Source organism: Arachis duranensis, chromosome 8 (assembly GCF_000817695.3).
Source record: "Arachis duranensis cultivar V14167 chromosome 8, aradu.V14167.gnm2.J7QH, whole genome shotgun sequence".
In the NCBI taxonomy this organism is placed as follows: Eukaryota; Viridiplantae; Streptophyta; class Magnoliopsida; order Fabales; family Fabaceae; genus Arachis; species Arachis duranensis.
This window is the reverse complement of record NC_029779.3, coordinates 40,009,848-40,023,997: the sequence shown is the minus strand read 5'-3', so window position 1 is coordinate 40,023,997 and position 14,150 is coordinate 40,009,848. Positions and strand designations below refer to the sequence as shown.

The following is a 14,150-nucleotide window of genomic DNA, read 5'->3' as shown; positions in this document are numbered from 1 at the left end:
CTCTTTCTCAGAAATTGGTTGAAGACTTGAAAAAAATATTATTTATCCATTAGTATTTCTTCTTTTGAAGTTGACTTTAGTTTTACTCCTAACAACTACATCAGTTGAAAGAACTTTTTCAGTTATAAACATCATAAAGAGTTGGTTTTATCATTATATGAAAGATGAATTTTTAAATATTGTTTAGTGACATAAATTAAAAAAAGACATTTGATTATATTGACATTAAAAAAATTATTCAATCTTTTTAAAATATTAAATTTAAAAAAATAAAATTTTAAATTATTTGTTATTATTTTAAATTATTATTTTATTATTTTAATTTATTAATTAAATAATTTAAAAAATAATCATAATATAATTATAAAAATTATCATATTTTGTATATTTTGTTCTACAGACAACTTTTTAAATCCGATCCGTCATTGCTAATAAAAATGGAATGTCATGCTAAATTGTTGGATCTTTTAACCAAGCTCAATTGTGGTTGGTGATTTATGCATGGCAGAGTGGTGATTTATCCATCTGCCGTGCTTAATCATTGTAAACTGTAACGTATTTTTCTACTAAATTCTTGGAGGCGACGGTAAAAACTAAAAAGACATCACCTACTAAGAAAAAAGTTTGGTAACCAAATTTAGGAATCAAAATCCACAAAACCTTCTATTTTTAATTTTATTTAATGAGATGAATAAAATTTAATTATTATCTATTTACGTACTTATTTTTTTTACTGTAATATTTATTATATATAAAAACATTAATTGCATATATTAAATAATATATTATAAACATATATTAATTTACATTCTTATTAAATGAATATACATAATTTATATTTATGGTATTTAATTTATATTATAATAACAAAAGCATATTTTTTATTTATTATGTAACATTTATATATTCATTTATAATTAATATTATGTAATTCTAAATTATATTTTATTATATATTTTAAATTATTTCACATATGCACTAATAAATCATGATTCAAAATGTTTTAATTTTTTTAAAGACATTATACATTTAAATCAACGTATGATTTTTTAAATCATTGTCTTTGATTGATAATTTAAAAATTTATTTCATATTTTTCAAAGTGTAATAATTTATTCTGATTTACATATATTTTCAAATTTTATTTACTATAATTAAATTTGAAAAAAAAATGTCAAATACTTAAATTAATTTATTCAATTAACAAATTTACTCATAAATACACATAACATTCATAGTTAGGTAAAGTACACATAACATCCAAAATTTCATATTAATAACATCCATAATTTCATACTCATAACATTCATACTTTCATACATATAATATCCATAATTAACAAATTTTTACAATTAATATTACTAAATTTTAAACTATGTGTCTTGTTATATATTTCAAATTATTGATCATAATTTTAATATTTTTTATTTACTATTTATATGTATATTTATTTATTAATTTTAATATGACGAGTTAATAATTATTTTTAAAATTTTATTTCTTAATTTTTGTTTATATTTTACAATAGTCTATATGTAAAATATGAGTTGTATAACAAAAGTTGTTAAATTCTCTAATTTAACATCCATTTTTTTATACGTATAATATTTATATTTTATATTCATGATATCCATAATAAATAAATTGGTGCTAATTTATTATTATTTATTATTTCATTTTCCAAGTCATAAACCAACAATTTTGGATGTTTATAATTTTCAAAAAATAAAAACTAATCAAATTTTAGATGTTTTTATTTTTTATAAAATGTGTTGAGGTGATTTAAAATTTTTTAAAAATTAAAAATATAAGAATTCAAAATTTTTATTTGGAAGAAAAAAAATTATAGAATTATAAATGCATGTAGTAATAATGAGGGAGAAATTTTTTGAATTTGATTCACATTAAATTTGAAATTAACTTTTAGTATAATTAAATGAGGAAAGATAATTAATTATAGAAAAAATTAATTGTGTCAATTAAATAGAAGAGTGATTTACACTCTCTTATAAACCCAAATGTTATTAATCATATATCTTTATTTATTGTCTATAATATTTTAGCTACGTAGCATTACTCACCTACTAAATAGTGGCAAAGTACATTTAAATGAAAATTGTAAACTATGATATTTTGCAATGATTTACATAAAAGAAAAATGAGACAAATATAATCAAATTGAGATAAGAACATTCACATACAATTTTCTCCTACACAATTTTGTTAGGCAATTTACCCTTGATATTATATAACAACATATGTGAAATAATAACAAATATAAAAGATCAAAATACTATATTTCAATTAGAAAGGGGAAAATGTAATAAATTTTTTTCGTTCTACTAGGTGTGTATGTATCTATCCATGGAAGATAAACCATTCTAAACTTCCTATGAACATAAATTCCAATCATGTTTCTTCCGAAGAATGATTGATGGTGTACAGAGAACTTTGGAATATCTGCCCATACCTCGTCCAAACACAGCATATCAGGAGGGCTTCTTGCGAAGAAAATCAATCTGCTCAAAAAACCTTTGTACTCATGAAATTTTCCGTTATACTGTTGCTTATGGGTCCAAAAGTCGAAACCCCACAGGTTTTATATTAAGAAAGAAAAAAACAATTCAGTAGTGCTGGTTAGTTTATCAGGGAAATAAAGGAAGAGCTGGAGAGAATGCAGGCAGATATTGGGGAAGAGGAGGGAGCAGACCAAAGAGAAAACGAGATTATTGGCAAAATTCTGTTTACCTTATTTTTTCTATATTAAAACAAGGTGCACATTAAGCTTTTCCGCTGCCGTATTTGCTATGATGGGAATAATGACGAAATTTAACTCTTTCAGAAAATATAAATCTTTTTGTAAGCAAACTACGCATAAAGTAGATTAACTACTCGTCGCGCGCTGCCATACACTAGTTTGCTATGATGGGAATAAATACGTTATCATAATGGCATAAGGATTAAGTGTTCACAATAGCGGTTACATTACAACTTAACCAAAAAAATGGACCATTCAAATGCAGTGTATTTAGTTACTGCGCAAAATATATACGGAAGTTAAAAACAAAGCACATTCCAAAAAAGCTCACATAGACCTGCTTGGTGAATATACCATTAAGTTTTACTTCAACAATGGGTTTCCCCCAAGAGACCCGTGACAATACTCCATCTTTCACCTTCCTCCCATACTAAAATAAAATCAAATAAAAAGATAACGAGCTGTGAGCCAAATAATAATAATAATAATAATAATAATAATAATAATAATAATAATAATCCAATGGTCGAGAGGTTACGCTTTGAGGGTTGGGGAATCCAAGGGCCATTAAACACGTTCAATATAGTGCATGCTTCACTATATTGCAGGTCTGGTAGCAATTTGGGGGTAAGCAAGAAACACCTACATAACATTTAATGAAAGAAATTATTTAAAATTCTGCAAAGATAAACCATAATTTCCCAATATCAGTGTTATGAACTATGGGTATATTTGCAAAATTTGGTCCTTTTTTCCTATTATATGTTATAGGTATTGAAGTATGAACCGATCATCATGTGCATACTGGTCAAACTCTCTGCTACTAGTCAATTCCAGGTGACTTGCAATATTGCTAATGTTAGTATTACTTTGAAAAATACCACACTTGTTGAAGTACAGCATCAGCATCTAAACTACTATGATCATATCTGATACAGCTAGATATTACTAATCTCAAGGAATCTTTGAAAGACAAACTGATCCGACATATTTATATATCGTAAAAGCTAAATGAGTGAAAGGAACTTAGATCAAGTATAGTATAGATCAGTTAGTACTCACTGTGGTGTATTGGGCTTGCTTGCAGCTCTGACCAGTTGCTGGAACATCTTTCTTTCGTTTATTGGGTCCATGCCTGATAAAAATAAATAAAGTAAAACTGTCAATGAAGGTCTCTAGAGCATTGTAAAAGATCAATCCATAAAGAATTAACTTCAGTCACTAACCCTGGTTGATTTCATCAACAACTCTAAATGGGACATTAGTAAGATCTTGAAGGGAAAGAAGATATACGATAGTTGAAACTGACCGCTCCTATTATCAGTTTAAGGAAGAATTCAGAATTCATATAGTAGCACCATGAAAAAAGAAAACTTAAGAAAAAAAAATCCTTCACAATACCCCTCCAGATTGATGATGAGCACTAAGAACTTCAAGTTTTCCATTTTGTCTGTCAATAATGGAGATAAGACATACTGAGAGGTGGGAAAAACAAAGAAAAATAGCTAGGATGCAATGGAGTTTGACAACATAAACAAATTAAGTTGCATGAGTGGTACATATGCCTACAACAGATGAAATACATATTATATTTTGAGAAATGAGAGAGTCGATAGGAGTCAGTTCTGAATCTGACATATTGAACAAAATGAACCAAGTGTACAAACATGTATTTATACAGCACCTTAAATATCTGCAGCAAGCTAGTCTAGGGAGTAGTTTATGAAACCGAAATCATTAGTTACAACTTACTACATCAGGCACCAGCTGTGGCAGTTCACCTAGCTAGCACACATCTCAACTAACTTACGCTAGCTTAGCTTACTCTATCAAAGAGAAGAGTGAACAACTTCATGAATTTCATTTGCTTCAACTACATAGCATAAGCTGGTTTGTATGCAACTATGCATATGCATATACTATACAAAATTCATCATAAAAAATAAACATAAATACAGGGGATACTGGAAACTATATGATTCCCCTAAATTCTAACATCCTGTATGTGCCCCAATTACAAATTTCACCATGGTGTAAAATCAATGGTCAAATTAAATTGATAATAATACCCTAGTTATTGTTTTCAGCTACATCTGTGAAAAAAAATCTACACCATACAATCAGGTTTTCAAGTGAAAGCAGATACAGAAAAGAGAATAAAGAGTAAAGGTAGAAATTGGTTTAGATATTCAAACTGTAGTCACCTGAATTTGACTTTAATACAAATTCCATATTGGGCATACTCCTTATCATGCTCATCTAAGAAGAGGTTCAAACATGACATTAGAATAAAAAGACAATGAAACCCAACAATATTAAATTTTAATTAGCAACTTACATACCTAGTGAAACTTCACCAGCAACAGCCATCTCTTGAAAATTACGGCTAAAAGTTTCATTGATCAGTGCCACAAGGTTTCGAAGTGCTGGAAGCCATTTATCCTGCAGAAAAAACTAACATATTGGTGCTTTGCCCATGACAAAATTTTCGAGAGAATCAAAAGCATGAACAAAAGTGGCAAGTTTTCATTCCAGTAAACATGAAAAAGGGTATAGAATCAAACAACATCCAGAGTCCATCCATTAAAACTACTCACTAATATATTCATGAAAAGGGGACATGCCATAGTTTGGTGTAAGAAGGTTGCAATCCAAAGTTAACATTAGATTACATTCTCTAATTCTCCCAAAAAGCTTAATTCAACTCCACATTTAATCACTTCATACAATCAATCAATGGGAGTAGTTGTGGGCTAACAAGCATAAAGTTTCTGTTGTCAATGATCATTATTTAAGCCCACAATTCATTCAAGAGGAAGAGGATAAAAATGTTCGAGAGTAGGAAAAGGATGTAGCTAGGGTTGAGGGGTATATGAGTAAATCTCAAGAAGGTAACACTACGGATGAAGAAATAATAGAGGAAAATCAAATAAGAGGTAAGTTCAAACCTTATGAAGGGGATGGAAATTTAGATTTAATGACGTCACTCGGGTGGCATGGGTTATGGTGATGGGGACTGTATGTGACAATGGACTGACAAGAGTGGAGGTTGACTGAGGAGGTGATGGTGGTTGGAAGAGGAGTTGGCTGGGATCCTCCAGGGAAGAATGGTCTAATAGCAGGTGGTAGACGTGCCCGGGTAAGGTGGTTCTGGGAGTAGGTATATAATAGAGTGATGCTATATAACCAAGTATTTTTAGTAACCAAGTCGAGTTAATAGTTCATTGGCACAACAAAAATCACCCACATAAATGTATGTGTGAATTGACGCTCTAAGATAAGAGTTGAGGTATATTGGGATATTCATTAAAGTATAATAAGACTTGGTTGTGGACTTGTTTATAAAATTGTTTGTTCATAGCACTTTAGTTGAAGAAAAACACTAATTCTTTATGTATGTTATAACCAATTTATTTAAGAAAAAAATTAACAACACTTAAATCTAATTAAAAAGATCGTTCTCAACTGATAATTATACAATTGATAATGACAATATGATTATTGTCATAATATTTCTTTATCAAAGGCAATTGCACAAACATAATCCAAATAATTCTTTTGAAAAGCTTTTTTAATAAACAAAAGACATTGCAAAAATTTAACAGCAAGTGAAAATATATTTTATTCTTTGATAAGAGTTATAATTGCTTTTATTGGAGAAGGAAACTAATAATTAAAAGAAATCATACAAAGCTCTACTCAATTCCATAAAGAGTTCTTTTGGAAAAGCTTTTTTGTTAAATACAAAAAGAGATTGGAAAAACTTAATGAGAAAAGAAGGAATAATTTTATTCTTTGATAAGAATAACAATTATTCTTTCACTTAATTTGAGAAGAATAGGTAAGATACTACATGAAGATATACAATCTATAATCAATTGCATAAACTTTTAAAAAGTTGTTTAGATTGAAATGCAACAGAAGATTGCAAAAATTTTGACAGACGAAAGTATAATGTTGTTCTTTTGATAAGAATGATCATGATTCTTTTATTTGAGAAGGAAAACAAAGAAGTTATACGTAAACATAAAAGCTATCGTACAACTCAATTACTCACATGAGCTAGAAGAGAACATGAATGTATAAACCTTTGCTAAACTGTATTATCTTTCACAAATGTTCAAAGTTGTAACTTATAAAATGTGAATACTTTTCTTACAAGTTATAATTATTAACACATTCATGCTTGCTTTTGATTTAAGTCATATTACATTCCAAAGTTTCAATTCTTTAGATAAAAATTTAGCATATTTTAATTTTATAAATTTCACAAGAATTTCAGCTACATATGAAAGCTTTATTTAAACATTTAATTTAGATTCAATAATTTTTAAATAAAACTCATTAAACTACTAAACCAATTAGTATATTATGTAATTTTAATTGAAATAATTATACATCAACACAATCTACAAATACCTTAATAAGATAGACTTTTCATTCATTTTAAAGTATCATTTTTATGGAAAAAAATGCATATTTTAATCTCGTGCATTGCATGGGTTTAGGCCTGGTATACCATGAAGGCACAGAAATATAATTCCAATGATTAGTACCCATAACGTTTTCATAAAACTAGTAAAAACACTAGAAGAAAGCTTAGCCCTGTAATTATATTCAGGAATACGTTGAGACAATAAAACAAATGCCCATTAAGTCACAAATCTCAATATTGGATTATCTATTTAGGAAGGTCAATTTATAGTTGCAATTATAGATGTGTTCCCAAGTCCCAACATAACAATCAAGCGCCATAAGAAAGATATAACTTACCTCGATTTCCTTTATTTCAGTAGAAGACCTTCCATATTCTTCCTTCTCTGCAGCGATTTTTTCTGCAAGCTCTTCTATCTGAAAATAAACTGTGACTTCACTTGGCACGTCAACATACTGCAAAGCTAAGTGCAAGAACAGACCAAGTACCTTTTGTCGCCGATACTCATACTCCTCCAATGCATTATTATTAAGTGTAAATATTGCCCGGGCCTCAGAGATTGTTTCTTGAATAGCATTATTTAAATCCTCAATTGTAGTGGGCATCTGCATGAAAAGACCCAAATTCTCTCAGGGTGCCCAATAGGCAGGTAAACAAGAAATTACATAGAAACTACTTCAGTTAGAATAAATCAAAAAATAATATCATGACGGTGAATGTGTACTGCAACTAGCATGCATTTCGTTGTCAGATACAATAAGCTTATGGTTGTGGTATCTAGATAATATGTCCTCCTAACTTTTATATTCTATATCATAATAATACTACTATCTAGATAAGAAGAGCATCCAAAATGAGTGCTAATGTCTAAAAACTGAACAGGCCTATAGAACAGTAACATTACCAGGACACTACATTGTTATTAAAGCACATGGTTGAGCCCAAAGAACCAAAAGAAGAATTTAAGAGCCTGTTGCAGATCATCAAAGACAAAGCTTTAAGATTCAAGATGACCAGGCATGTTTAATGGTGTTGCCACCGGATAGAAAACATGCCAATATGGTCATCGCAAAATGCAAACAGCAGCTTAATGAAAGACAAAAAGCTCAGTCCCCCATTTCTCGGGTTCACCAGGGAGTGTACAAGATTTGTCCAGTGGCACACCGACTTGCCTCAGACATTGTCAAGTACTCTCATTCAATACATATAACTATTGCAATTACTGTAAAAATTTGATCAACTCCCTAAGCCACCTCCAAGTGGTGGATCAAACACACTTTCAGACTCTGTTTCTCCAATTTAAGGTGCAATCTGAGAGTGACCAACATCTATTCAAAACATGAAGGGACAAGTTTAAATTTAGTATCATTACATAAAGTTTAGAAATCCAATATGTTTGATAGAATATCTGAGAATAAATTAGGATATTATAGGATCAGTTACAATACAGCCGTTAAACTAGAATATAAAGATTCCCTATTTAGGCTATGTAGGTTAAACCCACAAAATTCTTATGTCTTTCCCTCCTCTCACATTCAACCATGTTAGTTATTAGAATTAAGTGAATCTAATTCAAATCCAAAAGCTAGCTTATTTCTAGGAAATCTGGAACTCTAAGTAACACCCCGCTCACCTAAAATTGGAAACTTGTTGCATGAAGTTTGCATGATCGGACATTTGTGGGAGACCTAGTAAGTAGTAACAACCACAGGATAGATTTTGATGCCATAGTAGACTTGAGTGAGCCGAAATTAACACCCAAAAGCTCAGTCAAGAGAAGAGTGGCATGGGACATTAATATTTATTTGCCGCTTCCTTATTTAAGCTTCAATGATTTATTATCTTGTTTGTAGATCAGACTTCCAATAAGGAGATCGCTTCCTTGTTTAGGATATTATTACCAGAATAAATGAGATTCAATTGTCATGCTTTCTGATATATATTCCTTTGATTAGGCAATTTAAGACCGAAATAAGAGTTCAATAACTACAAGTAGCAATGGTTGAAATGCAAAACATCAATTGTATTGTCATATTTGAAAAGTGCACATTGCATTCCTCATCTGTGACACAAACCTCACGAAATTTGTTCTGTAGCTCAGGTGTCAATGGCGCAATTGATTCAGCAAGATTCAAAGAATCTGTCAGCTGCTGTTCACAAGCCTCAGTTTCTTTCTTAACTGGATAAAATACAAAATAACATCAGCTTTGCTGCACAAGCACAAGTGAAAATATGAGTGTGTGTGCGTGCGTGTGTGCGCGCGCGCGCGCATATGATTACTAGATAAGAAGAAAAACCATAGTAGCTTCTCACGGTTCTGAAATTGTATAGTTGCTTCAACGGCAGACCTCTCATGCTGCTTTAAATCTGCCTCCAATTTGCGAATCTATAAATTCAAAATGTTAGTATGTTACTATGTGTGTGTGTGTGCGTGCGTGCGTGCGTGTGTGTGTGTGTGTGTGTGTGTGCGCGCGTGTGAGAGAGAGAGAGAGAGAGAGAGAGAGAGAGAGAAGGGGGGAGGGGGAGAGATAATAAATGTAATGTTGCTTTTGTTGTAGAACAAGAAAAAGACCGTAAGCCTAAACCTAAGGAAATCCACCACAGCAAGGATTACACTCCAACCAAATACAAAAAATGGTGGCATTCATAGCAATTACCACATATTTTGCCACATTAGTCCCTAGTAAAGGAATTTCAATCAAGAAGAATGCTAACAGTGGTTGAAAGAAAGAAAGTACAAGAGCTCTTCCAAACACAAAATATGAAATCTAGGGCACACCTCACACTCCTAATGCTAGACATCTGTATAGTTTGCAGGATATGACATTTGCAAATGGCCTGGTAACAATCATAGGATAGACCCTAATACCATATTAGAATTAAGTTGGCCTAATTCAACACCAAAAATCTGAGCCCATGAGGAGAGTGATTGGAATGTAGCATTCTTATTTGAGTTTCAATGATTTGTTACCTTGTTTATAGGTCAGATTTCTAATGCGGTTGGGGATGATGTTTTACTAAAATTTCTCCTACATATGTTACATATGTATAGTCTGCAAGTCCAAACTAAGCCATCATTGAATAGTAACAGCCAATAACAGCCTAATAACTCTGTACATGTGTTTATTACAAAATCTTTATGCTTGATTGAAAGCTTGAATAAACGATGGCTGTTGTAAGATAGCCCCAACAACCAATGTAAAGCTTGGTCAAAGCTTGATGGTCATACGGACTTTTATGATTCAATGGACTAGCACCAAAGGCTTAGTTATTGCTTTAGATATAATAATTAACCATTAAAATTTAATAATAAATAGCTTTTAAAAAATAGAAAAGAAAAACAACATTAACCGATACCCGCTACTTAAAAAAAATGGAAATCTCAATTCACAGAAGTGGCAACAGGCAAATATGAGACAATGGCAATATGTTAAGCAATTGGCGAGAAGATTTTGATATCAGTAGTAGTTAAGCTTACACCAGAAGTAATAATCTTCAGGCAACAGGCTTTACCTTAATGGTGTTTCACTATTTTAACTTTCTAGTCAATCGTGACACCATAGGAATTGAAAGTGAAAAAATAATAAATTCCAAATGGATTGTGAGTGATTGATTATGTAAAATTTCTATCTTCTCAATAAAAAACATGAAAATCTACTTAATCCATGGCAACAGCCCGTTAAATGTTTTCTAGCGCAATATCAGCATTAAATTTATCAACAGGTTACCTTAGCATCAAATTGAATAGAAGACATCCGTTGTTCAATAAAGCTTCTTCTGTAAGCAACACACTCAACGAGAAGTTCCTGCCAAAAAATTGGGGAGCATCAACAGCAAAATAACTTGATATCCAAAATTAAGTCTATCCTCAATGGGAGAAAGACATTAAAATAGAAAACTTAGAATGTGTTGGAACCAACATCATAAATTAATCCCAACTACAAAGAATAATAGAATTTTAACCTACAAATAACATGAAATTTAAAGGAAAAAAATGAATATCACCTTTAATTTCATTGCATTACGGAATCTCAGAATGTGAAGTTTATTTGCCTGATCAACAAGCTTTGCCATCTCGGTATCTCTATCAATGGATTCCTCCAATGATTTCAGTGCAGCTCTCTTTTTCCCTAAATCCCAAGAAAGGACATTCATTCATTCATTTAAGAATATGAAATAGTGAAACAGCCTTAAGCTTTCATACCACTGGAACCATGTCATTAGAGGTAGAAACCCTTGTACATAATGGAACACAAGCTGACATCAGTGTGATATCATGAGTCTAGAAGAAGACTATGACGAGGAAAGAAAAAGATACAAAAAGTTAAAGATATCCAAAACCCAATGCCTTTCGAATCTAATTTTTTACTACACCAACCATCACACACACCTAATATAATAGTCACTCACTACTAATCTGTGTGATATCATGTAATTCGGATATAAGATCAAGCATAAATTTAATTCATTTTCATATTTATGTATTTAAGTCATAGTAGTTATATAAATCTCCCTGTTGTGTAGTTAAGACGCATGGAATTCATGCACTCTTTCTTTCCTTCTTCCATACCAACACACTAGTCTGTCGATCCAGGAGGACCCACTTCCGTCCCATCAAAATTCTTTTCAGAAAACCATGTGTCTTTCCGATTGGTGGAACCTCTCCTCCGGGCCTCAATCAACACCATCATCAGTCACCATCTTCAATCACTAACCACAATGCCGGTTACCTCTCATCGAACATAGTCCAACCACAACTGTTTTGTTGTCATCTAGCTTCACATGCACGTTCATAAACCATTTCTTTTTTTGGCAGTTCTCCACACACTGCCCCATCAAGTAGCACAACTGATGATGTCTCTGACTGCAGCTTCCACCATTTTTATTCCCTCCCTGCTGCCTCCTACCAAAACTGTCCTTTTTTGGTTCATCCAATATTTCATTAAGAAAGAGCAGAATAATACAAGATAGGGGATAAAAGACTCCTTTTGTTTCAAACCTCCTTGGTTTTCCCGTCATCTCCTTCTGGCACAAGTGGAAACTATATTGGGTTATGTTTTCGTCTCCCATTGTAAATCACACCAATGACAATGTTTTTCACTCAGACCATTTTCATGGCTTCTTTTGATATCCAAGTTTTCCTTGCTATTCAGCACATCCAAATGTTGTTCTTGCGAACTCTTTTTGCATGCTTAGGAAATTTCCGCTACATTCAATGCTTTTTTTCAAACATAATCATTACTGGTAGCAGTTTACAGCCTTAATTTCTGTTTTCAAACTGCGCTGGTAGATGCCTGTCTCTTCTTCCTAATCATGTTATACTCCAAGAAACCATCCAAGACGATGGTCATTCCAGCCACCCAGTTGTTAAGATTTATCCAGCATTTTGGCGTTGCCTTGGTAGACTTCAGTGGACGTAACTTTAGACTTTTAAGGGTTAAATTTAACAAGCTAAAAGGTTGGTAAGCTTTAGCTTGTGGGGGAGCGTTCACAAAGTTAACTACAAATCTCAATGTTAAGCTTCTAGCAGATCAAGGGAAACCAATATTTGACCATGAAGATATAGAAGACTGGTTTGGAAACTAAATTATCTCACTCTCACTCGTCCTAACATCTCTTTGAACTCACCATGCAAAGATCATCAGGATACTGTGATCCGCATTCTAAAGGGTCTTCTCAATGAGGATAACAATCTCATAGCTATTGTTGGATTTTGTGATGCTGGACAAGGTGTCTGATTGATAGACATTCCAGTTCTAGCTATTGTGTCCTCAATGGTGGCACACTTATTTCTTCGTAAAGTCATGCAGGATGTGGTTGCACAGTCTAGTGGAGAAGAATAATACTTTGCTATATCGATCAACTCAGGTAAGCTTATATGGCTTAAACAGTTTACTCAAGGAACTGCAATTTGAGACAACTAAATGAACGACCTTTTTATCTGGCAACCAGGTGACTTTGCACATCACTTCTAGCCTAGTTTTTCATGAGAAGACCAAAAATATTGAGGTTAACTGTGTCATTTTGCTAGACAAAAGGGAGACATCACCACAAGTTTCATCAATTCAAAGGATCATTTGGCTTATGTCTTGGCAAAGAAATAAAAGGTCCTAGAATAAGTTATCCATGTAAAAAGCTTGGTGCATATGATCTATATGCTAAAGCTTGAGGGAAAGAATTAAAATATCTATGAATATAAGGTTGTCTTTCGATAGTGGGTGTGTCCACCCAACACATGGCATGGTCCACCATTTTGGTTTACCAACACACAGGTAGACACTACAACAAACAACAACAACAACAAAGCCTTGTCCCACTAAGTGGGGTCGGCTACATGAATCAAACGACGCCATTGTGCTCTGTCATGTATCATGTCTACAGAGAGACCGTTTACATGTAGATCTCGTTTGGCCACCTCATGGATGGTCTTCTTAGGTCTTCCTCTGCCTTTCGCCCTTTGTCCATCTTCCATCTCATCCACCCTCCTGACTGGATTCGAATTTACCTTTAAGTTTTAAAGGTACTTTTTTGTCACATATAAAACCAGATGCACTCCGCCATTTTGACCAACCTGCTTGGATCTTATGATTTACATCATGTTCAATCTCTCCATTATCCTGTATGATGCACCCAAGATACTTAAAACTTTTAACTTTTCGTAAGGTGTTCTCTCCAATTTTCACCTCTATATTGGAGTTTTCCCTTCTCAGACTGAACTTGCATTCCATATATTCCGTCTTACTACGGCTTATGCATAGACCATACACTTCTAGAGCTTCTCTCCATAACTTCAACTTCTTATTTAGGTCTTCCCTTGACTCTCCCATAAGGACGATATCATCGGCAAAAAGCATGCACCATGGCACAGGCTCTTGGATGTGCTCTGTGAGTACTTCCAAGACTAATGTGAAAAGGTATGGACTTAAGGATGATCCCTGGTGTAATCCTATACCAATA

General features: G+C 32.4%; 1 protein-coding gene across 2 annotated transcripts in view; it reads right to left on the bottom strand.

Moving 5' to 3' along the window:
- Nucleotides 1-2,340: 2,340 nt before the first annotated feature.
- LOC107462737 (structural maintenance of chromosomes protein 5) overlaps nucleotides 2,341-14,150 on the bottom strand; it is a 27,383-nt gene continuing 15,573 nt past the window's right edge. For both annotated transcript variants that reach the window (XM_016081364.3, XM_052252690.1), the window contains exons 19-31: nucleotides 11,199-11,323; nucleotides 10,922-10,999; nucleotides 9,507-9,579; nucleotides 9,269-9,372; nucleotides 7,682-7,798; nucleotides 7,532-7,609; nucleotides 5,101-5,200; nucleotides 4,963-5,017; nucleotides 4,160-4,208; nucleotides 3,985-4,072; nucleotides 3,821-3,893; nucleotides 3,297-3,400; nucleotides 2,341-3,188 (exon numbers count right to left, since the gene is read on the bottom strand). In XM_016081364.3, the coding sequence (XP_015936850.1) occupies nucleotides 3,127-3,188; nucleotides 3,297-3,400; nucleotides 3,821-3,893; nucleotides 3,985-4,072; nucleotides 4,160-4,208; nucleotides 4,963-5,017; nucleotides 5,101-5,200; nucleotides 7,532-7,609; nucleotides 7,682-7,798; nucleotides 9,269-9,372; nucleotides 9,507-9,579; nucleotides 10,922-10,999; nucleotides 11,199-11,323 (1,106 nt within the window). In that variant the 3' untranslated portion in view covers nucleotides 2,341-3,126. The remainder of the gene's footprint in view (nucleotides 3,189-3,296; nucleotides 3,401-3,820; nucleotides 3,894-3,984; nucleotides 4,073-4,159; nucleotides 4,209-4,962; nucleotides 5,018-5,100; nucleotides 5,201-7,531; nucleotides 7,610-7,681; nucleotides 7,799-9,268; nucleotides 9,373-9,506; nucleotides 9,580-10,921; nucleotides 11,000-11,198; nucleotides 11,324-14,150) is intronic.